Here is a 26,683-nt window from a genome sequence, read left to right as displayed (position 1 = left end):
TTTGTGGCGGGCCGCATCAAACCAGTCAGTAGACTGATGGGGAAAAAAAAAAATGGCACAAGTATTACTCTAATATAACTACTGCTCCCAACATATTTATCCATAATGAAACTATTAATAAATAACTCATTTCTTTTTCAGATGAATTACTCAGTTCATGGATCAACACTAAAAACAAGAATAATCTCCAAAAAAAGATTTAAAGTCACTTTCTCTGGTCCATAAAGCTGTGAATTCTTCAGGAACACACATTCTAAGTAAATTGCTAACAGCCATAAAAAGTTTAACTAATAATAAACTTTAGTTTAAGAGTAGCCAAAAGACTATCTTGGTGGCCAGTTCCTCCTACTTCAGTGACAAATTTGTCAGTAGAACTGACCGATGCGTAACCTACATATTATTAGCAATTTAAGATAATATGAATATCACATAAAACATGACTTCTGTTCACTTTTATTACAGTAATATGGTCAATTAAATAAGTAAAAGCTGTGTTTACTTGATAAAACTTTTTATTCATTGGATGAATGTTTCAATAAAGATGTAAAAACATTTTACGCACGTGTATATTTTTACCTTTCATTTTCCGTGTATTGAACATGTGCTAATTCTTACATGATTTCTTTTTTTAACTTAGGTTGTGTTTTGTTTTAGTTTTTTATTTCTCCTGAAATGGTTTTGTACATTAACTGTAATATGTTCTATGTGGTCCACATTTATATAGTCTTTTATTTGTTCCACATTTTACTGTCTCACAAGTGCTGGAAGCTGATTTTTCTCTCCAATGATGCATAGCTACAATTTATTCACATGAATAGGGCGTTTCAGTATGGATCTGTGGATCAATCAATTAGTTCAATTAGTTATGAACTGTAGATTAAAACTGAAGAAACTGCAAAAAGGTGGGAATTTAAGGAGATGGGACCTGGATAAACTGAAAGAACCAGAGGTTGTACAGAGTTTTAGGGATAGCATTAGGGAACGATTGACAAGAATGGGGAAAAGAAATACAGTAGAAGAAGAATGGATAGCTTTAAGAGATGAAATAGTGAAGGCAACAGAGGATCAAGTAGGTAAAGAGGCAAGGGCTAGTAGAAATCCTAAGGTAACAGAAGGTATATTGAATGTGATTGGTGAAAGGAGAAAATATAAAAATGCAGTAAACAAAGCAAGCAAAAAGAAATATAAACGACTTAAAAATGAGATCGACAGGAAGTGCAAAATGGCTAAGCAGGGATGACTAGAGGACAAATGTCAGGATATAGAGGCATATATCACTAGGGTTAAGATAGATACAGCCTACAGGAAAATTAAAGAGACCTTCGAAGAAAAGAGAACCACTTGTATGAATATCAAGAGTTCAGGTGGAAAACCAGCTATAAGCAAAGAAGGAAAAGCAGAAAGGTGGAAGGAGTATGTAGAGGGTCTATACAAGGGCGATGTAATTGAGGACAATATTACGGAAATGGAAGTGGACGTAGATGAAGATGAAATGGGAGACATGATACTGCGTGAAGAGTTTGACAGAGCACTGAATCACCTACGTTGAAACAAGGTCCTGGGAGTAGACAACATTCCATTAGAACTACTGATAGCCTTGGGAGAGCCAGCCCAGACAAAACTCTACCATCTGGTAAGCAAGATGTATGAGACAGGTGAAATACCCTCAGACTTCAAGAAGAATATAATAATTCCAATCCCAAAGAAAGGGTGTTGACAGATGTGAAAATTACCGAACTATCAGTTTGATAAGTCACAGCTGCAAAATACTAACGCGAATTCTTTACAGAAGAATGGAAAAACTGGTAGAAGCCAACCTCGGAGAGGATCAGTTTGGGTTCCGCAGAAATGTTGAAACACGTGAGGCAATACTGACCATACGACTTATCTTAGAAAATAGATTAAGGAAAGGCAAACCTACGTTTCTAGCATTTGTAGACTCAGAGAAAGCTTTTGACAATGTTGACTGGAATACTCTTTTTGAAATTCTGAAGGCAGCAGGTTTCAAATACAGGGAGCGAAAGGCTATTTACAATTTGTACAGGAACCAGAAGGCAGTTATGAGTCAAGGGACATGAAAGGGAATCAGTTGTTGGGAAGCGAGCGAGACAGGGTTGTAGCTGATCCCCGATGTTATTCAATCTGTATATTGAGCAAGCAGTGAAGTAAACAAAAGAAAAATTCAGAGTAGGTATCAAAATTCATAGAGAAGAAATAAAAACTTTGAGGTTTGCCGATGACATTGTAATTCTGTCAGTGACAGCAAAGGACTTGGAAAAGCAGTTGAACGGAATGGATAGTGTCTTGAAAGGAGGATATAAGATGAACATCAACAAAAGCAAAATGAGGATAATGGAATGTAGTCGAATTAAATCTGGTGATGCTGAGGGAATTAGATTAGGAAATGAGACGCTTAAAGTAGTAAATGAGTTTTGCTATTTGGGGAGCAAAATAACTCACGATTGTCAAAATAGAGAGGAATAAAATGTAGACCGGCAATGGCAAGGAAAGCATTTCTGAAGAAGAGAAATTTGTTAACATCGAGTATAGATTTAAATGTCAGGAAGTCGTTTCTGAAAGTATTTGTATGGAGTGTAGCCATGTATGGAAGTGAAACATGGACGAAAAATAGTTTAGACAAGAAGAGAATAGAAGCTTTTGAAATGTTGTGCTACAGAAGAATGCTGAAGATTAGATGGGAAGATCACATAACTAATGAGGAGGTAGTGAATTGGGGAGAAGAGAAATTTGTGGCACAACTTGGCTAGAAGAAGGGATCAGTTGGTAGGACATGTTCTGAGGCATCAAGGGACCACCAACTTAGTATTGGAGGGCAGCGTGGAGGGTAAAGATTGTATAGGAAGACCAAGAGATGAATACACTATGCAGATTCAGAAGGACGTAGGTTGCAGTAGGTACTGGGAGATGAAGAAGCTTGCACAGGATAGAGTAGCATGGAGAGCTGCATCAAACCAGTCTCTGGACTGAAGGCCACAAAAGCAGCAACTGTGGAGGATACATTGAGGTGACAAAAGTCATTGGATAACTAGTAATTTATCATGTCGGACTTCCTCCTGCCTGCCATAACTCATCATGGCGTGGACTCAACAAGTCGTTGGAAGTCCCTTGCAGAAATATTGAACCATGGTGCCTCTGTAGCCATCCATAAATGCAAAGGTGTTGCTGGTGCAGGATTCTGTGCACGAACTGACCTCTTAATTGTGTCTCATAAATGTTTGTGGGATATATGTCGGATGATCTGGGTGGTGAAACTGGATCATCCAGAATGTTCTTCAAACCAACTGTGAACAGCTGTGGCCTTGTGTCATGATGCATTGTCATCCATAAAAATTCCATCATTGTTTGGACACAAGAATGACTGGAAATGGACTCCAAGTAGCCAAACATAACCATTCCCAGTCAATGGTTGGTTGGGTTAAAGATTAAAGGGACCAAACTACAAAGGTCATCGGTCCCTTGTTTCATAAAAACACAGAGCACAGGGAAACTATCCACCAGTCAAGCGAAGCACTAAAAGAAAAATTCCGGGGGAAGAAAAGCCCCATGGTCCATTGTAAGACAACACGGAAAACAGAGCACAGCAACAAAAACAACATAGAGAACAAAGGCAGAAGGAATTAAAGCTGCACAGCAGAGGACTGTGGCTGGGTGATCACGAAAATAATAGGATGAGCCAGCCACTCTGCAACACGTTAAAACCTCCAGCCTAAAAGTTTAGGGTGGAGTCGAATTACAACACAAAACTAATTAAAAGAGACAGCTCAAAAGAGGGTGATGTTACAAAAGTTAAATGGACCTATAAAAGCCACTTGCGCGAATAAAACTTAAAACCCGATCTGCCATAGAGACATTGTCACCTAAAAGAGATGATAAAGCACCCTGGAGATTAAAAGTTCGCCTGAGGGCGGTTAAAAGAGGACAGTCCAACAATATATGGGCCACCGTCATATTCGCACCACAGCGACAATGAGGGGGGTCCTCTCGACGCAGCAGATGACCATGCGTCAGCCAAGAGTGGCCAATGCGGAGCCTACACAGAACAACAGAATCCCTGCGAGAGGCCTGCATGGAGGAACCCCACACAGTCGTTGTCTCCTTTACCTGCCGCAGCTTGTTGGGTGCAGACAGAGTGCGCCATTCGTCTCCCCACAACCCAAAGACCTGACGGTGCAAAACGGTTCTGAGATCAGTTTCCGGGAGGCCAATCTCCAACGGCAGTTTGCGGGTAGCCTCTTTGGCTAACTTGTCGGCGAGTTCGTTTCTCGCGATCCCAACGTGTCCCGGGGTCCATATGAACACCACCGAACGACCACGCTGTTCAAGAGCGTGGATGGACCCCTGGATGGCACCAACAATGGGATGGCGTGGGTAGCACTGGTCAAGAGCCTGTAGACTACTGAGCGAGTCACTGCAAATGACGAAGGACTTTCCAGTGCTGGTACGAATATGCTCAAGGGCACGAAAAATGGCTGTCAGTTCTGCGGTGTAAACACTGCAGCCTTCCGGCAAGGAGCGCTGGTCGACATAGTCCGCATGAGCATAAGCGTACCCCACACGGCCATCAACCATCGAGCCATCGGTATAGATAACCTCCGAGGCATGGTATGCGCCTAGGAGAGCAAGGAATTGGCGGCGCAAGACTGCAGGAGGAACTGAATCGTTCGGCCATCGGGAAAGTTCCAGCCGAAGCTGCGGCCGACGAATACACCAAGGTGGTGTATGTGGGCGGACCTGGAAAGCAGATGGAAGAGGCAAACACTTGAGTTCATTAAGGAGCGACCAAACACGGATCCCAATTGTATGGCCTGACCGTGGCCGCTGGTGTGGGATATGGACTGCCGCATTTTCGAAAAGGAGACAATAGTTAGGGTGACGGGGCGAACAACGGACGTGGGCAGCATAGTTGGCTAACAGTTGTTGACGCCGAATACGAAGTGGAGGAACCCCAGCCTCAGCAAGGAGGCTATGAACAGGACTGGTGCGGAATGCTCCTGTCGCCTGTCGAACCCCACAGTGGTGAACGGGATCCAGCAGTTGCAACGCTGAGGGTGATGCTGAGCCATACGCCACACTCCCATAATCCAGTCGGGACAGCACAAGGGCATTGTAGAGCTGCAGCAGCGTGTGACGATCTGCACCCCAAGTTGTGTTGCTTAGGCAGCGGAGGGCATTCAGATGCTGCCAGCACTGACGCTTGAGCTGACGAATATGTGGAAGCCAAGTAAGCCGGGCATCGAACAGCAATCCCAGAAAACGCTAAGAGTCAACAACCCTGAGCATGGCATCCTGAAGATAGAGCTCAGGGTGGGGATGGACAGTATGACGCCGACAAAAGTGCATAACACAGGTCTTCGCAGGAGAAAATTGAAACCCATGGGCTAGGGCCCACGCCTGCGCCTTGCGTATGGCTCCCTGCAACCTACGTTCTGCAACACTAATGGTGGAGGAGCTGAAAAAGATGCAGAAATCGTCAGCATATAACATGGGTGAGACAGACGACCTGACTGCTGCTGCAAGGCCATTAATGGCCACAAGGAAAAGGGGCACGCTGAATACAGAGCCCTGTGGAACGCCGTTCTCCTGGATATGAAGTGAACTATGGGATGTGCCAATTAAAATGCGGAATGTCCGAATAGATAAAAAATTCTGAATAAAAATGGGGAGAGAGCCCCGGAGACCCCACCCGTGCAACGTGGCGAGAATATGGTGCCGCCACGTCGTGTCATATGCTCTGGAGAGATCGAAAAAGACGGAGACGAGGTGTTGGCGCCTGGAAAAAGCAGTACGGATTGCAGACTCAAGAAAGACCAAAGTATCGGCAGTGGAACGGCCCTGACGGAAGCCGCTCTGGCACGGAGCCAGAAGACCCCGAGACTCGAGCAGCCAACACAGCCGTCGACTCACCATGCGTTCCAAGAGCTTACACAGAGTATTTGTCAAGCTGATGGGCCGATAGCTATCCACATTAAGTGGGTCCTTACCAGGCTTCAGCACCGGAATGATGGTACTCTCCCGCCACTGCGACGGAAAGACACCATCGCCCCATATGCGGTTGAAGATGACAAGAACACACCGCTGACAGTCCGGGGAAAGGTGTTTGAGCATCTGATTGTGGATGCCATCTGGCCCAGAGGCTGTATCGGGGCACTGTGCCAGGGCGCTCTGCAGTTCCCACAAACTTTAAACACGTTTTGGTAGTTGGAGCTAGATTCATGGAACATTCTATTTTGGAAATCATTATGGAATTCAGTATTCCAAGACCCACAGTGTCAAGAGATTGCCAAAAATACCAAATTTCAGGCATTACCTCTCCCGACAGACAACACAGTGTCTGACAGTCTTTACTTACCCCCAAGAGCAGCAGTGTTTGATAGAGTTATCAGTGCTAACAGACAAGCAACATGCTTGAAATAACTGCAGAAATCATTGTGGGGCATGTAACAAATGTATCTGTGAGGACAGACCTTTGAAATTTGACATTAATGTGCTAAGGCAACAGAGGACCTATGTGAGTGCCCTTAACAACACATCTCCAACTGCAGTGCCTGTCCTGTCTTGGTTGGACCGTAGACAACTGGAAAACGGCGGCCTGGTCATATGAGTCCCTATTTCATTTAGTAAGAGCTGATGGTAGGGATTGAATGTGGCACTGACATCACAAAGTGTTGGACCCAAATTGTCAACAAGAGATTGTGCAAGCTAGTGGTGGATCTGTGTTTACATGGAATGGACTGGGTCCTCTGGTCCAATTGAATTGAACATTGACTGGGAATTCCCCCTGCGGGTTCGGGGGTAAGAATAGGCCCACGGTATTCCTGCCTGTCGTAAGAGGCGACTAAAAGGAGTCTCAAACGTTTTGGCCTTAATGTGATGGTCCCCATTAGGGTTTGACCTGCATTTTTCCAAATTCCACAGAAGTACGAGCCTTTTGGGGAAGGACACCTTACGTGGTGCACCATCAGTCCTCTGTGCCCTAAGACCTTGGCACTCTTGATCGTCTTGGCGTTGTACCTGCACCCTCCATCCCTCATTTTGGGCATACACACCTGATGTATTGTGTATGTACCGCCCTTAGTGCCTCACCATCAGCACCCAAGATCACTATGGACTACCCATGGCACCCGAAATCCAGCACGGTAGCCAGCCCGTTGTGGTGGGGTCGTCATGTACCCTCTAGGTTGTAGCCCCCTGACAACACAGGGATCGTACTGCCGATGCCTGAGCTGACACCTCCCCACGTAAGCCAAGGAGTAGATGCTCGTCTCTCTGGGGCATCGGGACTCCCGGCAACGGCCATCCTGCCAGGTGGCCTTTGCTGTGGCTGGGTGGCACCCGTGGGGAGAGCCCCTGGTCGGAGTGGGTGGCATCGGGGCGGATGCCCCGCTATGAAGCGGGTGAAATCTCAATCTGGTGGTCGCCCGACCGCCAATGTCTCTAAGCGTGGTAAGGTGGAATTTAACGCTGCGACATATAACCCGAAGTCGTTCCCTTCCCTAGCCACACCATGGGAGGAACGTAGGGCTGCAGACAGACAGGAGCCGTATTCGCCATGATACCTTGTATGCAGCAGAACTGATGGGGATTCGTTTTTGGGGACTAAGCCTCTTTTCTTCGTGCACAATCTCGAAGATATGTTTGGGGAAGTGGCGTCTCTTTCCAAACTGAGGTGCGGCGCCATTTTGATACAAGCAGCTTCATCTGCGCAGTCCCAGGCATTACTCGCCTGTGAGAAGCTCGGTGACATCCCCGTTACTGTCACTCCCCATAAGTCCTTAAATTTGGTCCAGGGGATTATTTTTCATAAAGATCTTCTGCTACAGTCTGATGACGAGCTACGTGAGAACCTGGCACGACGAGGTGTACAGTTTGTCCGTCGTGTCTTTAGGGGGCCGAAGGGTAATAGGGTCGCTACCGGTGCTTTCATCCTGGCCTTTGAGGGCGACTGCTTGCCTGAGAAAGTCAAGGTCATGATATACCGGTGCGATGTCAAGCCCTATGTCCCGCCCCCTATGCGATGCTTCCAGTGCTGGAAATTCGGACACATGTCCTCCAGGTGCACTTCCAGCCCCATGTGTCGTGATTGTGGACGACCTCCGCATCCTAATGCTCCATGTGCTCTGCCTCCCACCTGCGTTAACTGTGGGGAGCCTCATTCTCCCTGCTCACCAGACTGTGCAGTCCATCAACGAGAGCGGAAGATACAAGAAATTAAGACCTTGGACCATGTAAGTTACCAAGAGGCAAAGAAGAAATTAGAACGACTCAACCCCACACCTATGTTGAGGAGTTATGCTACCGTCACACTGCCGCCACCAGCTCCTGCACAGACTCCCTTCTCTGTTGGCCCACAGAGAAATCAAGTAACGTCTGCCCCACCGCTGGGACAGGCCGCTCTCTCTTCCACTGCTCCCAAAACACCGAGTTGGGGAGCAGTGCGCCCCAAGCAACCGGGGACGTTAGTCCCCACCTCTCAGCCGGAGCGGCGACAGCCCTCTCCGGCTCCTCAGCCGGGGAAGCGACAGCTCCCTCCGGCTGCTCAGCCGGAGACGCAACAGCCTCCTCTGGCCTCACTTGTTCGGAAGGGATCCCTTGGGGGCGTCCCTTCCAAGGACTTCCCCAGTGTCTCACAAGACACTAGCCAGTGGCTGAAGAAGCCACCAGCTGCTGGTCGAAGGACTTCACGCTCTTCCTCTGTTCCTGACAATGCGTCAGGAAAGCCCCCCCAGCATGCCAACCCTCCTCCCGAAGACAAGAGAGAGAAGAGGAAACTCTCCAAGAAGGATAAGGACCCAGTGGTTCCCGCACCAACGCTCCCTGTCAGTTCAGCCTCTGAGGACGAGGTCGAGCTCTTTGCGTCCCCTGATGACCTGGATCTCGCCGTCTCCTCAGAAACGATGGCCGTAGTGACGTCCGTCGCTCAGTCGGTGGCAGCATGTGACCCTGCAAAGTAATTTGCCTTTTCAGTGCCTGAATGCCCCTACAGGACACGCTTTGTACGATCCTCCAGTGGAATTGTGGCGGTTATTTTAGCCATCTCCCTGAGCTACGACAGCTTCTAAGCCTGACACCTGCGTTCTGCATTGCCCTCCAGGAAACCTGGTTCCCGGCAATGCGGACCCCTGTCCTTCGTGGATACAGGGGTTATTACTGCAACCGTAGCACTTACCATTGTGTGTCAGGTGGAGCCTGCGTGTATGTCCTTACCTCTGTATATAGTGCTCCTGTACCCCTTCAAACATCATTGGAAGCTGTGGCTGTACGTGTAAGGACTACCCAGGACATAACCATCTGCAGTGTCTATCTCCCTCCAGGTGGTACAGTCTCCCTGACCGACTTGGCTGCACTTGTCGCCTAACTCCCCACGCCTTTTCTTCTCCTGGGGGATTTTAACGCCCACAATCCCCTGTGGGGTGGAACGAAGGTTACTACTGGCCGAGGCAGAGAGGTCGAGAATCTCATCTCCCAACTCGACATCTGCCTCTTAAACACTGGCGCCGCCACACATTTCAGTGTGGCGCATGGCACGTTCTCGGCCATAGATCTGTCATTGTGCAGCCCAGGGCTTGTACCATCTGTCCACTGGAGAGTCCATGCCGACTTGTGTGGTAGTGACCATTTTCCCATCTTCCTTTCACTACCCCAGCGTCGCTCCCATGAACGCTTGCCTAGATGGGCATTTAGCAAGGCAAACTGGGAAACTTTCTCCTCTGCTGCAACTGTTGACTCTCTCCCCCACGATACCATCGATGTGGCGGTTGAGACACTGACTGCAGCGATTGCTTCCGCTGTGGAACGTACCATTCCTCGTTCATTAGGGTGCCCCCGGCGAAAGTCAGTGCCTTGGTGGTCTCCAGAGGTCGCTGAAGCCATTAAAGAACGTCGGCGGGCTCTTCAGCGACATAAGCGGCACCTGTCTTTGGAGAACCTCATTTTTTTTCAAACGTCTCCGTGCTCAGGCACGGCGGCTCATCAAAAGGCGGAAACAGGAGTGCTGGGAGAGGTACGTTTCCACCATTGGTTCCTGTACTTCACCCTCCCAGGTGTGGATGAAGATTCGGCGCATCTTTGGATTGGAGCACTCTATAGGTGTCGCAGGGCTTACCATCAACGGGGCGGTATCCACCGATGCCGATGCAATCGCCGAGCATTTCGCTCAGCACTATGTTCGGGCCTCTGCGTCGGGGAATTACCCGCCTGCGTTTCGCGCGCTCAAACGCCGGGAGGAAGGCAAACGGCTTTCCTTTGCTTCTCGCCACCCTGAGGCGTTCACCATCGTTGCATGTGGTCACAATGTTGGTTGATTTCACTGATGTTTTTCATGGGCTTTTGAATGTATACTGTGATTACAGTGGCGCTGCATGTTTTCACGATATACCATAGCTGCCATACTTGTGAAATGCCTGATATGAATCCCACAAACTTATATGGGACATAATCGAAAGATCAGTTTGTGCACAAAATCCTGCACTAGCAACACTTTTCCAATGACTTGTCAAGCTCTGTTTCAAAACATTCCTGTTTAGTGCATATGTAAGTAAAAGAAATAACTTCTTGCCACGAAAATATGTGATATGTGCTTGTTGAACTATTTTTTCTCATAATAATATGAGTGTTGTAGAAGGATGAGTGTCATTCTACATAAAGAGGACCATCTCCAAATCCAATGAAATTTGGTGTGAAGGTTCTATATGGTCTTTGATAGTCGGCTAATTCCGCATGAAATGAGCCACGTGGTCATTGTTTGAAAATCAGTACTGTAAAGATTTAGGCATGGTAATAGGCTAAAAAAATATCAAATTTAATGATTTGAAACTAATTTTTATTATATTTAGTTATGAATCGTCATCCCAAAGATTGTAGTTGACTATACTCCATTAACACCAAAAAAATTCATTATATTTGCTGAACTGATGTGCTGTCTGTGAAACAGAAGATGCAACAATAAGCACGTTATTGTTTAACAATAGGTGTCCTTTATATCCTGAACTGAATATTTTTTTCTGGTAAGCTTTCTTTTGCATTTTTTTCTCTTTCTGAAAGTGACAGGGATTACTGCCACACCCATGACAAAAAAGCAGATAAAGTTTGCTTCTTGTTTGAACAAATACACTACTGGCCATTAAAATTGCTACACTAAGAAGAAATGCAGATGATAAATGGGTATTCCTTGGACAAATATATTATACTAGAACTGACATGTGATTACATTTTCACGCAACTTGGGTGCATAGATCCTGAGAAATCAGTACCCACAACAACCACCTCTGGCCGTAATAACGGCCTTGATATGCCTGGGCATTGAGTCAAACAGAGCTTGGATGGCGTGTACAGGTACAGCTGCCCATGCAGCTTCAACATGATACCACAGTTCATTAAGAGTAGTGACTGGTGTATTGTGACGAGCCAGTTGCTAGGCCACCATTGACCAGACGTTTTCAATTGGTGAGAGATCTGGAGAATGTGCTGGCCAGGGCAGCAGTCGAACATTTTCTGTATCCAGAAAGGCCTGTACAGGACCTGCAAAATGCTTTCGTGCATTATCCTGCTGAAATGTACAGTTTCACAGGGATCGAGTGAAGGGTACAGCCACGGGTCGTAACACATCTGATATGTAACATCCACTGTTCAAAGTGCCGCCAATGCGAACAAGAGGTGACCGAGACGTGTAACCAATGGCACCCTGTATCATCATGTCAGGTGATATGCCAGTATGGCAATGACGAATACACGCTTCCAATGTTGCAGTCACCACGATGACGCCAAACACGGATGCAATCATCATTTTGCTGTAAACAGAACCTGGATTCATCCGAAAAAATGACGTTTTGCCATTTGTGCACCCAGGTTTATCGTTGAGTACACCATCACAGGTGCTCCTGTCTGTGATGCAGCGTCAAGGGTAACCACAGCCATGGTCTCTGAGTTGATAGTCCATGCCGCTGCAAACGTCATCGAAATTTTTGTGCAGATGGTTGTTGTCATGCAAACGTCCCCAGCTGTTGACTCAGGGATCAAGACGTGGCTGCACGATCCATTACAGCCATGCAGATAAGATGCCTGTCATCTCGACTGCTAGTGATACGAGGCCATTCGGATCCAGCAGAGCTTTCCGTATTACCCTCCTGAGCCCACTGATTACATATACTGCTAAGACTCATTGGATCTCGACCAACGCGAGCAGCAATGTCGCGATACGATAAACCGCAATAGCGATAGGCTACAATCTGACCTTTATCAAAGTCAGAAACATGATGGTACGCATTTCTCCTCCTTACACGAGGCATCACAACAATGTTTCACCAGGAAAAGATGGTCAACTGCTATTTGTGTATGAGAAATTGGTTGGAAACTTTTCTCATGTCAGCACATTGTAGGTGTCGCCACTGGCACCAACCTTGTGTGAATGCTCTGAAAAGCTAATCATTTGCGTATCACAGCATCTTCTTCCTATTGGTTAAATTTCGTGTCTGTAGCACGTCATCTTTGTGGTGTAGCAATTTTAATGGCCAGTAGTATACTTCAAAATTTTTAATATTCTAGGAAAGTGAGGTTAAGTAAATATATTAACTTCTAAACCTATTAAGTTTTGGAAATAACTGTATTTTATCCAGGAATGTCGTCACAGGTGAGACAATATACACACATTTTTAAAGATAATAAATACCAGTATATAAAATTTAAAATAAGCTGTTTCTGTTCACGTGAAATTTTATACTGGTGAGATTTCAAATAAATACAGTTCTACTGACATTAAAAATAAATGTAAATAATGTATCTTGCATTCACAGATAATGACTTCTTCAACAGAAAGAATGAGAAAGCTGCAGGATAAAATGAAGGAAGATCCACTGAAACATGAAGAACACTTAAAAAAAAAAATGGAGAGAGAAAGAGACAAAATGCGAAGACTGAAGAAAAGAAAGCAACTGCTGATGAACCAACACAGTCTACTAAAAAAGAGAGAGAATGATAAAACTAGACAAGGGTGTGTAGAGAAAGGAAACATAAAAATATGGCAGAAACAAACCATACCAGTGAATTAGGATCTTACAAATGTTCCCAGACATTAGGCAAAGCTGTACATAAGGCAAAAAAATCACTTCCAAACAGTCCAAGGAAACGGCCTACTGTTTTCAGGAAACTAGTTATGGAACTGGATCTTGCTGACATTAAAAGAAATGTTAAGATATCCCCAAAAGGTTCAAGAAGTTTGCCAACTGAAACAAGAAATAAAGCAGTTGAGTATTTTCGTCAAGATGATGTTAGCAGAGCTACTCCTAGTATTCAGGATTTAAAATCTGTTGAAGACCACTGAAGTGGAAAACAAGCACATGTTCAGAAACGGTATATGAATATGACTGTTGGTGAGACCTATGAGGAATTTAAGAATTCAAACCCTGATACTCCATTAGGAATGTCAACATTTTATGAACTAACGCCAAGTCATGTACTACCAGTTTCAGAAACACCTCAGAATGTGTGTGTGTGTGTGTGTGTGTGTGTGTGTGTGTGTGTGTGTGTGTGTGTGCAAATACCATGCAAATTTTAAATTTCTAACTGAAAGCATTTCACATGTGGTTCCAGATTTTCCTATTTCTACTAAAGAGCTGCTTCAGAAAGTTACTTGTGGTATAGAAAATGAGGACTGTATGACACAAAAATGCAGAAAATGCAAACATGTGGTTGACTGATGAAAATCAAGATAAAATTCTGTCCTGGAAGCAGTGGAAGGACTATGATGGAGTGCCAAAGCTGGTGGAAAATACATCAACACTGAAATCAGCCACTAAAGAGTTAGAGGACCAGATGTCAACATTTGAAAGGCATTTCCGGATACGAGAAAAACAAGCCAAATATTCTGAATCTCGTCAGAAAGAGCTTACAAAGAAAGATGTTGCCATGCAAGTTGACTTTGCCGAGAACTTTTCTTCAATGTCACAAGATAAAATTCAGGCTGCACATTCGAGCGACAAACAAGTAACATTATTTATGTGCTGTGTATGGGATAGTCTAAAGACTGTTTCTTCTTATGCAATTGCAAGTGATTATCTTTCACATGACAGATTTGCAGTTTGGTGCTTTCTTGAAAAAATTATATCACATCTAAAACGGCAGAACTGAAATTTACAAAAAGTTCATATGCTTTCGGACAACTGCACTGCACAGTTTAAAAATAAATTTACATGTCATACCTCTGCTGCACCAAATCCTGTTTGGGAGTTGAAATTGAGTGGAACATCCTTGCCACTTCACACGGCAAATGGGGCTGTTGATGGGATAGGGGGAACAGTGAACAGAACTGTTTGGAGAAGAATCAGAAGTCGGACAGTGGAGGTGAATAATGCAAAGGAATTTTCATATTATGCGAGTGGTAAATTGAATGAAGTTCATGTTCTCTTTATTTCAAGCAGTGATGTAGACAAGACAAAGGAATGGCAGACAGGGCTTTGGGAAGATGTCATCCCTATTCCTAACGTCCATTCTAACCATTATTTTAGAAACTATGACAGTTGCCTTATTTTAGCTGCGGAAACATCTGGCAGTGAAATGACAAGATATGAAATCTTTCGCAAGATCCCTAAATCCAAGAAACAGTTGAAATTTTCTGATGTTTATTCAGATTCCAAAGAATCTAAGTTCAAGATAACCAACATCAGAAAATGAAGTACAGGCAACCATAAACCCAACTAAGGAAGTTAAAGCTGGAACCTTTTTGATCATCAAGCTGCAGAGTGAGAGGGGAAATGGACAGAATTTTGTTCCTGTTTGCCAATTAGTATGTGTGGCCAATGAAATCAAGGTTATGTTTTTAAAACTATGTGAGAAAGAAAACAAACTGTTTTGTGCTAATGAAAATGACATTTCAATTATTTCTTTACAAAAGAATGTTGTTATGATTTTGAATCCTCCTGCGATTCAAATGAAAGGAAATCGAGTTTTTAATTACTTTCGTGAAACTATTTAAGTATGTATTTCTGTATTTCTTTAGTTAGCTAGTTGAGTATTCGTTCCTTTATTTATTTGAACATGACAATGCTTCATTCTCCATATTGTGTATTATGCTGAGCTAAGAGAGTGTTTCAGTTCAAGAAGAGCTGTCTGTTAGTCTCTAATACAGAAATGCATTTTTTATTAATTTAACACAAACACCACTTTCATTAAGCAACGTGATTTTTTTGTACTGCAAAAAAATGTAATGAATCCATTATCACCCTTTAATTCTCTGAAATATTGAGAGAAATTTGTACATGTCACACCTGTGATATAATTATGTCACACCTGTGACAACCGAAATTATGTTATTACTTTGAAAATAATGTAAGTTTCTTTCTGACATTTCATGGCTATTGCAGTAACTTTTCAGTATTATACAGTTATTAATTTGTTTACATATACTCATTCAATTCACAGATTTTTCCCTGTAACGTTCAATGTGCCACACTGTACTTCTGAATTTTGTCACGCCCGTGACATATGCTTTTTGGTTACTAATATAGGTTTCGATCAGTTACAAAAATTATATTCAGACTTAGTAATATAATCAATTTCCTCATAAATGATATATATTGAAAGAGGAATCTTTAATATGGGACATTTTAAAATTATTGTACAGTTCATTTATAGAGTTCAAGTGTCACACCTGTGACTATGGAATCAGTCAGTCATATACAAAATTTCAGTCTAGAATCTTCAGCCTGACTGCATCCTGTTCCAGTCCCTCCACCATGGAAAATTTCCTGGCAGTAGTGGTAATCGAACCAGTGTCCTCTGCATATTGTCTAGACATGTGTTTATGGACAAGCTGATTTAAAAAGCTCTTTAATATTATCAGACATTCATCCAGACATTACTTTTTTGTGTAACATCCAAAGAGATTGACACTCAGCAAGGCTGTTATAAATAGTGAAAAAAAATTAATTTTGTAAGCTTAATAATATCTTACTTGTGCCATATTACATATGTTTTCCATCACACCCTGGATTAAATGCATCAGTAGTGTAGTTTGCACCGTTTACCTAACATTTGAAGTCACTTTACTGGCCATAGAACACTTACTGCCCTGTCTTTACATACTCAAAATACGGTACTTATGCACACCAGTTACTTAGGACAATAAACATAGAACAAGGACACAAAAGTTCTTAACGTTTTTTGTACTGTTGGTGACACTCGAGAAAGTGAAGTAAATGATACTCTGCTGTTAGTTTGACTGGGAACAGACTTGGGGGGGGGGGGATGGAGCAGCTCTGTTTTTTGTAAGAAACGCAGAACTATATTAAATAGTTTACATTTATATAGTTAAACTCTCAAATTTTATAAACAATGTAGCTACAGATTCATATCTTCACTGACCAGTGGCATGCCCAAAGGCTATTAAAAATGCTGACCACCACCTTCACATCTTTGATGATTTCTACACACAAATATATTTATAATTTTATTAGGTAACGCCCGAAGCAAACTTCTTCAGAGAACTATATTACAGCAGTAGGGCATTTGCAGTTGAAAGACTCTTAAACTTATATATTCTGTTGCAACGTAACATTTTATTTTACCTCGTCTTCGGTTTCAAACGAATCCAGCATCCGAATTATATTCGGATGGTTAAGATGCCGCTGAATCTCACATTCTTGCCTCAGACTTCTTAATTCCTTTTCTGGTCTACCCCGCTATTGCAAAACAGTAAAAATACAGCTGCTTTATAAATGGAAAAGAAAGGTGACTTGGTAGTATGTCATATTCATGTTTAGACGTGTCTGATAATTTCGATCGTAAGTTTATACCTTTCTTATGACTTTCAACGCCACTACTTCATTTTTATTTCTAATTTTTGCTTTAAAAACTCTTCCAAATGATCCTTCACCTATCAATCCCAACACTTCATAACCATCCATTTTCTGTCTACAACTTGAACGAGCTGTGCGTCTTTCATTTACTTTTGCAGCACGTTTCAGTTAATATCTCAGTATTTTTAAATACATTTCTAGTAGGAAACTATGGTGTCTTCATAAATTTTAATCACAAAGCCTATTTACTACGTCTACTTCCATTATCCATATAGGCATATAATATGTGTTAAGCAAATGGATGTTCGTTAAATATCCCGCGCCTAAAGGAAATGTTTCTATTGAGACATTCGCAGTTGATAAAAGAAATTTAGGTTCTGTGGTATTGCCTACCCTGAAAAATAACACACTGCGGCATTTTCGATTTCAAACAATTCAGGGTGTGGAAGACGTTTTTGTTGTTTTCCGAATAATATGGTGGATAGCAAATTATTGGAATGATGAAAATTAGTCTGTTGTGAAACTATAATTCATTTATGTTTATTATCAGATAACAGTTATGTGATAAAGCACAATGATCCTGTTCATACACCGATGTGTAGAGGAATTGGCGAATTATATGCAAGACTAATTGACACATACTGCTTTATCTTCAACCTCCGAGGTCTTACCGAAAGGTAAATTACGTATAGTACTTGGTCTATTGCGTTTTGATATCGGCAAAGTAGTTTTAAGTTACAGTGGCCAGGTAGCCAACATGTAATTTCTTTCAGGAATTAGTATATTGGCGACGATAGTTAAAGAATAGAGCAATGGCATATACCTACATATACCATACAAAATCGCAGTTAGGACTACTTTGTACACTGTCAAAGTAAAGTTTAATGCATTTATCTCTCCAAAAAGCAGTATCTTCCACGGATTTCACAACTTTTATTTATTCATCCGTGGATCATTTTTGACAACACTATGATACACGTCACGAAAAGTAGAAACGCGTAGAAAGTTATAGTTGTGTAAGGGCCTATATGTCACAAGGATGTAGAACTGAAGCCACTTCAAAGAAACCATGCTGGCGTTTGCCCCGGCGGTTGGGGAAAGCCACGGACAACGTAATCAGGATGTTTTGACAGGGATGTAAAACATACTCATGGAAATCACATTTCACTGGCAGTGAAAGTTATGTGACACTATAGTACGTCATTAATAAAATATCTTGATTTACAGTAGTTCACATTTTCCTGATGAGAATCTTGTATATGCGATTTTCCCAAGTCACATAACTGCCCATTACAAGAGCAAGGAATTAATAACTATTTGCCTTTGTAGGGCTGAGTTTCAAACTAAGTTTAAAGCTATCTGTATGGACTATTCTGCTGACATTTACCTGATAATATGCTGTTTTGTTTCCATTTTTAAACATAGTATTGCTGTGGAAATATTTGCTTTTTCAATATTCAGATGGAATTGTCTTTGAAGTTGTCTTGAAGGACTGTGTGTGAAGTGTTACCAGCATAAATAATGACTTTTTATCTCCTTCAACTACATCTAGGTCTAAGTATAAACTTCTGCTGCTGTTGTCACTGTGTAAAATTCTTAAAGGTTTTTGACCACATTGTCTATATGTAAAATTCCCAGATGTTTCGCTGTCAGCGGAACATCATGAGGAAGACCATTTGCAGCAGTGGCTGAAGTGTCGGTGTTTTGTGTATTGACAATGCGATTGAATACCTTGAAAAATTTTTGTAGCTGACATTCAGGTCATTTATGTAAAGAATGAAAAGTAGTGGTCAAAGTGCTGAACCCTGAGGTACTCTGCACTTAATACTAGAGTGGGTATTGACACAGTAGTACGCATTTTATATTTTATCTCAAAACACTTTTCTCTCTGTTTCACAAAACGTTTTATAAGGTTGGCCGACTTTCCTGGCACTCAAAATGGTGAAATTTCTGCACTGTTGTGACATACACAGTCAAAAGTTTTAGACAGATCAAGAAACAACCCACAAACTTACTTCCTTTTTCACCTAACAGCTGTGAACTAAACAGTAGAAAATAAGCAGTAGCTGCCTTACTTGGCCGGTGTTTCCTAAAACCATGCTGTACCTAGCTTAGACTGTTGTGTCAGTCTATGAACTTAACTAGCCTGTATTTTATTACTTTTTTTCAGTATATTTGACAAGGCGTAAGTATGCATATGGGTCTGTAACGTAATGGGTTCATCCTAGAAGATTCTGATTTCACGCTTTTCTGCAGTTGAATTCTTAATGACAAATTGCCCCAAAATATGATGCCATATGAAGCCAGTGAATGAAAATAGGCATAGTAGGCTAATTTACTTACATGTTTATCACCAAAGTTTGCAATAACCATAATAGCGTAAGCAGCTGAATCTAACCAGATCATCGGTGTGTTTCTTCCAATTCAATTTCTCATCAATGTGCACACCCAGAAATTTGGAATATTCTCCCTTAGCAACGGACTTCTTTTCATAGTCTATATTTATCAATGGTGTTACGCCATTTACTTTACAGAATTGTATAAACTGCATTTTCTCAAAATTTAGTGGGAGTCCATTTGCAGGGACCCACTGAATAATTTTCTGAAAGACATTGTTTACAATTTCCTCAGCTGATTCATGTTTGTTGGGTGTGATTACCTAGACTTGTATATTCAACAAAAAGCACTAGCTTTGCAGCTTCGTGAATATAGAGTGGCAGGTCATTAATATATATTAAGAACAATAAGGGACACAAGACGTTTGGGAAAATCACATGTACAAGATTTTACCAAAAACAAGTTTCTCATCAGGAAAATGACAACTACTGTAAATGATGATATTTTATTAATGATGTTCTATAGTGTCACATAACCATGCTTAGCTTACTGTACTCTGGTTTGGGATTGTACTGTAAATGTGCACTGGACTATACAGACGTTGTTAAAAAATTCAAGTGAAAATCATCTGATGTATCACCAAAATATCTTCTAGAAATTCTTGGACAGACAAAGTTACAGATCCCCTGAGGGACATCATTCTTGATACTTCCCGAGTTAGAGGACTCTACTGATTTTTGCAGACTACCTGTATTGTTAATCCTTCTGCATTCTTCCAGTTAAATATGAATTAAACCATTTGTGCCCTGTCCCACTCATACCACAATACTTAAGCTTATCTTGAAGAATTTCATGATTCACATAATCAAAAGCCTTCGAGAGATCACAAAATTTCCCAACTGGCGATGTTCAGTTATTAAATGCATTTGATATTTGACCAGTGAAAGCAAATATAGCATTTTCTGTTGAAAAGCAAACGCTCGGTAGTTCGGCCTCTCAGTAATCTGGCACACATCCAGCTTCAAGTCGTCCAACCTGAAATGATGCCTTCAGTAATGAAATCTCATCTGCAACAACGTTGTTAGTTAATTATAATGTTCAGCATTCCTGTATACTTTGAAATTGTGGCTTTCCTTACGCATCATTATCATGGCTTCTAAAGGTAAACACGTTATGCTCGATCTCAAGCAGAAACTTAAAATTAGGCATATACTGAATTGAAGTTCGTTGCAGAAAACCATTGTTGCTGGCAACAGTGTTGGACGAGCAACTACTTATGACCACACTTCAGCAGAAAAGAGGTAATCATAAGCTCACAGGAAAGTCATGATGAAACTGATGAAGAAGAGGACACAGGAGGAGAGAACTGCTGGTGCTGAAGCTGGAGACGTCTTCCTGGAGTACATTATGCAACAGTCAGAAACATGGCAGGACCTATGAAATGTCTGTAAAGCCATTGTGTGATAAAGCATACTACCATTGCGTATCATCATGGTGACAACTAAAACTTTGGGACATGTTTCATAGTGAATGACGTATAATACTAGTATGCCTGTGAACACTCAAGGAGTAAGTTTTGTGTAAAAATGAATGTATCTTTTGATTTGATACAATACAATCCCTATGTGTTTATATTAAATTTTAGACACTCTCAACAGTCTGGCATTTCCGATGATCTGACACCCATATGTGCGAGGAATGGCCAGTTTAGCAAGAGTTTATTGTACTTGATTTTTACAAATATGTGATGCTACTGTTGAATATATTACTTTTTCAAGAATTTTGGACAAAGCTGTCAGAAGTGAGATTGGGCAGTAGTTGTTAGCATCAGACCTATCTCCTTTTTTTATGCAATGGTTTAACAATAGCATATTTCAGTCTATCTGGAAAAAAAACCCATTTCAGTGAGCTGCTACATATGTGGCTGAGAATCCTACTTATTTGTTGGGAACAAGCTTTTAGTACTCTGTTGGAAATACCATCAATTCCATGTGAGCTTTTACTTTTGAGTGAATCTATTTTTTTCCTAATTTCGGTAGGAGAGAAGGGTTGAATTTCAATTTTATCAAATTGCATAGGTATTGCCTCTTCCATATTCTGCCTCGCATTTTCTAATGAGTAGCTGCAACCTATTTCCTCTGCAAATGATTATAAAAATTTTTTTCTGCTTCTGACTTCTTGTTAACAAATGTTTCAAGGAGTTTGATAGAAATACAGTCTTTCTGTGCTCTCTGTTGCCCTGTTTCATTTTAACATTATTCCAAAATGTTTTAATTTTATTATCAGATGTGCTAGTCTCAGACATAATGCACATACTTCTAAACTTTTTAATAACTTTTCTTAATACAGTGCAGTAGTTTTTATGTTTCACTGTTTCGGGATCATTACTCCTCATAGCTATAAGATACATTTTCCTTTTCCGTTTACAGGATATTTTTATCCCTTTAGTAAGTCATGGAGTTTACATGGTTTCTTACAATTACATTTCACTATTTTTTTAGAGAAACTGTTTTCAAATATACCCACAAAGGTATCATGAAATGTTGTTGTTGTTGTTGTTGTTGTTGTTGTTGTTGTCTTCAGTCCTGAGACTGGTTTGATGCAGCTCTCCATGCTACTCTATCCTGTGCAAGCTTCATCATCTCCCAGTACTTACTGCAACCTACATCCTTATGAATCTGCTTAGTGTAATCATCTCTTGGTCTCCCTCTACGATTTTTACCCTCCGCGCTGCCCTCCAATGCTAAATTTGTGATCCCTTGATGCCTCAGAACATGTCCTATCAACCGGTCCCTTCTTCTTGTCAAGTTGTGCCACAAACTTCTCTTCTCCCCAATCCTATTCAATACCTCCTCATTAGTTACGTGATCTACCCATCTAATCTCCAGCATTCTTCTGTAGCACCACATTTTGAAAGCTTCTATTTTCTTCTTGTCCAAACTATTTATCATCCATGTTTCACTTCCATACATGGCTACACTCCATACAAATACTTTCAGAAACGACTTCCTGACATTTAAATCTATACTCGATGTTAACCAATTTCTCTTCTTCAGAAACTCTTTCCTTCCCATTGCCAGTCTACATTTTATATCCTTTCTACTTCGACCATCATCAGTTATTATGCTCGCCAAATAGCAAAACTCTTTTACTACTTTAAGTGTCTCATTTCCTAATCTAATTCCCTCAGCATCACCCGACTTAATTAGACTACATTCCATTAGCCTCGTTTTGCTTTTGTTGATGTTCATCTTATATCCTCCTTTCAAGACACTTTCCATTCCGTTCAACTGATCTTCCAAGTTCTTTGCTGTCTCTGACAGAATTACAATGACATCGGCGAACCTCAATGTTTTTATTTCTTCTCCATGGACTTTAATACCTACTCCGAATTTTTCTTTTGTTTCCTTTACTGCTTGCTCAATATACAGATTGAATAACATCGGGGACAGGCTACAACCCTGTCTCACTCCTTTCCCAACCACTGCTTCCCGTTCATGCCCCTCGACTCTTATAACTGCCATCTGGTTTCTGTAAAAATTGTAAATAGCCTTTCGCTCCCTGTATTTTACCCCTGCCACCTGAAGAATTTGAAAGAGTATTCCAGTCAACATTGTCAAAAGCTTTCTCTAAGTCTACAAATGCTAGAAACGTAGGTTTCCCTTTCCTTAAACTATTTTCTAAGATAAGTCGTATGGTTAGTATTGCCTCACGTGTTCCAACATTTCTGCGGAATCCAAACTGATCCTCACCGAGGTCGGCTTCTACCAATTTTTTCATTCGTCTGTAAAGAATTCGCATTAGTATTTTGCAGCTGTGACTTATTAAACTGATAGTTCGGTAATTTTCACATCTGTCAACACCTGCTTTCTTTGGGATTGGAATTATTATATTCTTCTTGAAGTCTGAGGGTATTTCACCTGTCTCATATATCTTGCTCACCAGATGGTAGAGTTTTGTCATGACTGGCTCTCCCAAGGCCGTCAGTAGTTCCAATGGAATGTTATCTACTCCCAGGGCCTTGTTTCAACGTAGGTCATTCAGTGCTCTGTCAGACACTTCGCGCAGTATCATGTCTCCCATTTCATCTTCATCTACGTCCACTTCCATTTCCGTAATATTGTCCTCAATTACATCGCCCTTGTATAAACCCTCTACATACTCCTTCCACCTTTCTGCTTTTCCTTCTTTGCTTATAGCTGGTTTTTCACCTGAACTCTTGATATTCATACAAGTGGTTCTCTTTTCTTCAAAGGTCTCTTTAATTTTCCTGTAGGCAGTATCTATCTTACCCCTAGTGAGATAAGCCTCTACATCCTTACATTTGTCCTCTAGCCATCCCTGCTTAGCCATTTTGCACTTCCTGTCGATCTCATTTTTAAGTCGTTTGTATTCCTTTTTGCCTGCTTCATTTACTGCATTTTTATATTTTCTCCTTTCATCAATTAAATTCAATATTTCTTCTGTTACCCAAGGATTTCTACTAGCCCTCGTCTTTTTACCTACTTGATCCTCTGCTGCCTTCACTACTTCATCCCTCCCAGAGCTACCCACTCTTCTTCTACTGTATTTCTTTCCCCCATTCCTGTCAATTGTTCCCTTATGCTCTTCCTGAAACTCTGTACAACCTCTGGTTCTTTCAGTTTATCCAGGTCCCATCTCCTTAATTTCCTACCTTTTTGCAGTTTCTTCAGTTTTAATCTACAGTTCATAACCAATAGATTGTGGTCAGAGTCCACATCTGCCCCTGGAAATGTCTTACAATTTAAAACCTGGTTCCTAGATCTCTGTCTTATCATTATATAATCTATCTGATACCTTCTAGTATCTCCAGGATTCTTCCATGTATACAACCTTCTTTTATGATTCTTGAACCAAGTATTAGCTATGATTAAGTTATGCTCTGTGCAAAATTCTACCAGACGGCTTCCTCTTTCATTTCTCTCCCCCAATCCATATTCACCCACTATGTTTCCTTCTCTCCCTTTTCCTACTCTCGAATTCCAGTCACTCATGACTATTAAACTTTCGTCTCCCTTCACTACCTAAATAATTTCTTTTATCTCATCATACATTCATCAATTTCTTCAGCATCTGCAGAGCTAGTTGGCATATAAACTTGTACTACTGTAGCAGGCATGGGCTTCGTGTCTATCTTGGCCACAATAATGCGTTTACTATGCTGTTGGTGGTAGCTTACCCACACTCCTATTTTTTTATTCATTATTAAAGCTACTCCTGCATTACCCATATTTGATTTTGTATTTATAACTCTGTATTCACCTGACCAAAAGTCTTGTTCCTCCTGCCACCGAACTTCACTAATTCCCACTATATCTAACTTTAACCTATCCATTTCCCTTTTTAAATTTTCTAACCTACCTGCCCGATTATGGGATCTGACATTCCATGCTCTGATCCGTAGAACGCCAGTTTTCTTTATCCTGATAACGATGTCCTCCTGAGTAGTCCCCGCCCGGAGATCCGAATGGGGGACTATTTTACCTCTGGAATATTTCACTCAAGAGGACGCCATCATCATTTAACCATCCAGTAAAGCTTCATGCCTTTGGGGAAAGTTACGGCTTTAGTTTCCCCTTGCTTTCAGTCGTTCGCAGTACCAGCACAGCAAGGCCGTTTTGGTTAGTTTTGCAAGGCCAGATCAGTCAATCATCCAGACTGTTTCCCCTGCAACTACTGAAAAGGCTGCTGCCCCTCTTCAGGAACCACACATTTGTCTGGCCTCTCAACAGATACCCCTCCGTTGTGGTTGCACCTACGGTACGGCCATCTGTATCGCTGAGGCACGCAAGCCTCCCCATCATCGGCAAGGTCCATGGTTCATGGGGGCAGGATCATGAAATACATTAAATTTTAAATTAGCATTAGAGTCCCAGTACACCTCATCCCAGTTTAACTGTTGCAAGCTTTCCCCACAATTTTCAGTTGCTAAATCGTTTATTGAATGCACTATTTTGGAGGGCTATTTTGCATTACTGTATGGAGCAATGCCATCTACTGCAATTGCTGTGCATCATAATCAGACAGGCTACTCTTAACAGCAAAGTTTTTAGTTGATTAAATTTATCTTTGTCTATAAAAACTTAATAACTTTGCTTAATACAGTGCTACTTTCCTGTACCACCCGAGTAGGAAAATCAATAACTGAAATCAAATTGAAGTAACCTAGTAATATTTCAAGGTCAAGCTTTCTGTAGATTCTTTCAGAAATTTTACACTGAAATCCACACAAACAATAATTTGCTTCCCTCTGTCTGACAGACAGCACAACAAAGAATCCAGGTTCTGCAAAAATAATCGAAAATTTTCCTATGGGGGGACCTGTGCATGGCTATAATTATAAAAGTGCCATTACTTGGTTTAAGCTCACACACACATTCTTCTATATGTTGCTCTACACAAAAAAATTTTTTGTTTCCAAATTTTTCACACTGTGACAGATTTTAATATGTATGGCAACTCGTCCTCTCTCCATAGTGCCTCTACTTATATGTGCTGAAAGCTTATATCCACCTACATTTACCATTTCCATATCTCTGACAATATGATGTTCAAACAGGTGTAGTTCATCTATTCCACTCTCAGTTTCTAAATCTTCTAAACAAACAAGAAGCTCATCTACTTTGTTTTTTAATCCCTTGATATTCTGATGCAATTATTAACATTATTTTTCACTGTGCTTTTATGAGATTCTTGTGACATCCTAACATTATTTTTCACTGTACTGTTATGAGAATCTTGTCATATTTTTACATCTCTAGTACCTACCTGTCTGAGCTTCTCATTAAGCTTAATTTCAATCAATGTTGGATGATTCGACACTGATCTTAGCCTGAAAAAGTAGTACTACGAGTTTCAGTGCCCTCCCCCCTAAAGATTTTACTATCATCTCAGCCAGTTTACCCTTCCCTTTCCTATTGAGCTGCAGGCCATGTCTTGTGAAGTCCCACCTACCAATACCATCAGCAGCAGGAACCAAACCTGTGCCTGACAAAATAACCACCTGAAGCAGCTGATCTAGCTCCATATTGACCCTCCTGACAGAGTTGTTCAATTGGGGCCAGTCATACCACATGAAAGCAGGAACCAAGCCAACATTTGTATGGTTAGTTGAAGATGTTATTTTTACCAGGTCACACTCAATATTGTAGCTCTGATCCCTATCAGTACTGTTTCCCACTCCATCCACTACCACAACAGAAATGTGCTTCGTAAAACTCTTGCACAATGATCCTACATCCTCTATAACTTGACTAAGACATGCACTGGACTTGAAAATACTTGTGACCTGATACCTGTCACCTGCTTTTCCCTGCAAGATCTGGCCCACACCTCTTCCATGGCTACTACCTAATAACAGAACTTTCCTCCTACTTTCTATTGTTTTTGAAACAGTTGGTTTCCAAGTAAATGTCTGTTGAGTACTGACTACACTTACACCTTCTTGAGGCTCTTCCTCAGTTGACTGAGGTAGCAAGGCAAATCCGTTTTTTGTGCCAACGATGAAACTGTTGGAT

The 26,683-nt window shown here is 41.6% G+C and overlaps 2 protein-coding genes across 3 annotated transcripts in view; one reads left to right on the top strand and one right to left on the bottom strand.

Annotated features, from left to right (window-relative positions):
• LOC126478698 (serine/threonine-protein kinase fused) overlaps positions 1-17,172 on the bottom strand; it is a 209,849-nt gene extending 192,677 nt beyond the window's left edge. The window contains exons 1-2 of one of the 2 annotated variants that reach the window (XM_050103723.1): positions 16,806-17,172; positions 16,578-16,691 (exon numbers count right to left, since the gene is read on the bottom strand). In XM_050103723.1, coding sequence (XP_049959680.1) covers positions 16,578-16,691; positions 16,806-16,916 — 225 coding nt within the window. In that variant the 5' untranslated portion in view covers positions 16,917-17,172. The remainder of the gene's footprint in view (positions 1-16,577; positions 16,692-16,805) is intronic. The other variant, XM_050103722.1, reaches the window with a different exon arrangement.
• Positions 17,173-17,235: 63 nt separating this feature from the next.
• Positions 17,236-26,683, top strand: part of LOC126478724 (multiple inositol polyphosphate phosphatase 1) — a 213,510-nt gene continuing 204,062 nt past the window's right edge. Inside the window, 1 exon segment of the mRNA XM_050103725.1 lies at positions 17,236-17,485. The gene's annotated coding sequence lies outside the window, so the exon portion shown is untranslated.

Source organism: Schistocerca serialis, chromosome 1 (genome assembly GCF_023864345.2).
Source record: "Schistocerca serialis cubense isolate TAMUIC-IGC-003099 chromosome 1, iqSchSeri2.2, whole genome shotgun sequence".
NCBI lineage: Eukaryota > Metazoa > Arthropoda > Insecta > Orthoptera > Acrididae > Schistocerca > Schistocerca serialis.
Note: the sequence above shows the minus strand (reverse complement) of the source record. Positions and strands in the feature narration are given on the sequence as shown.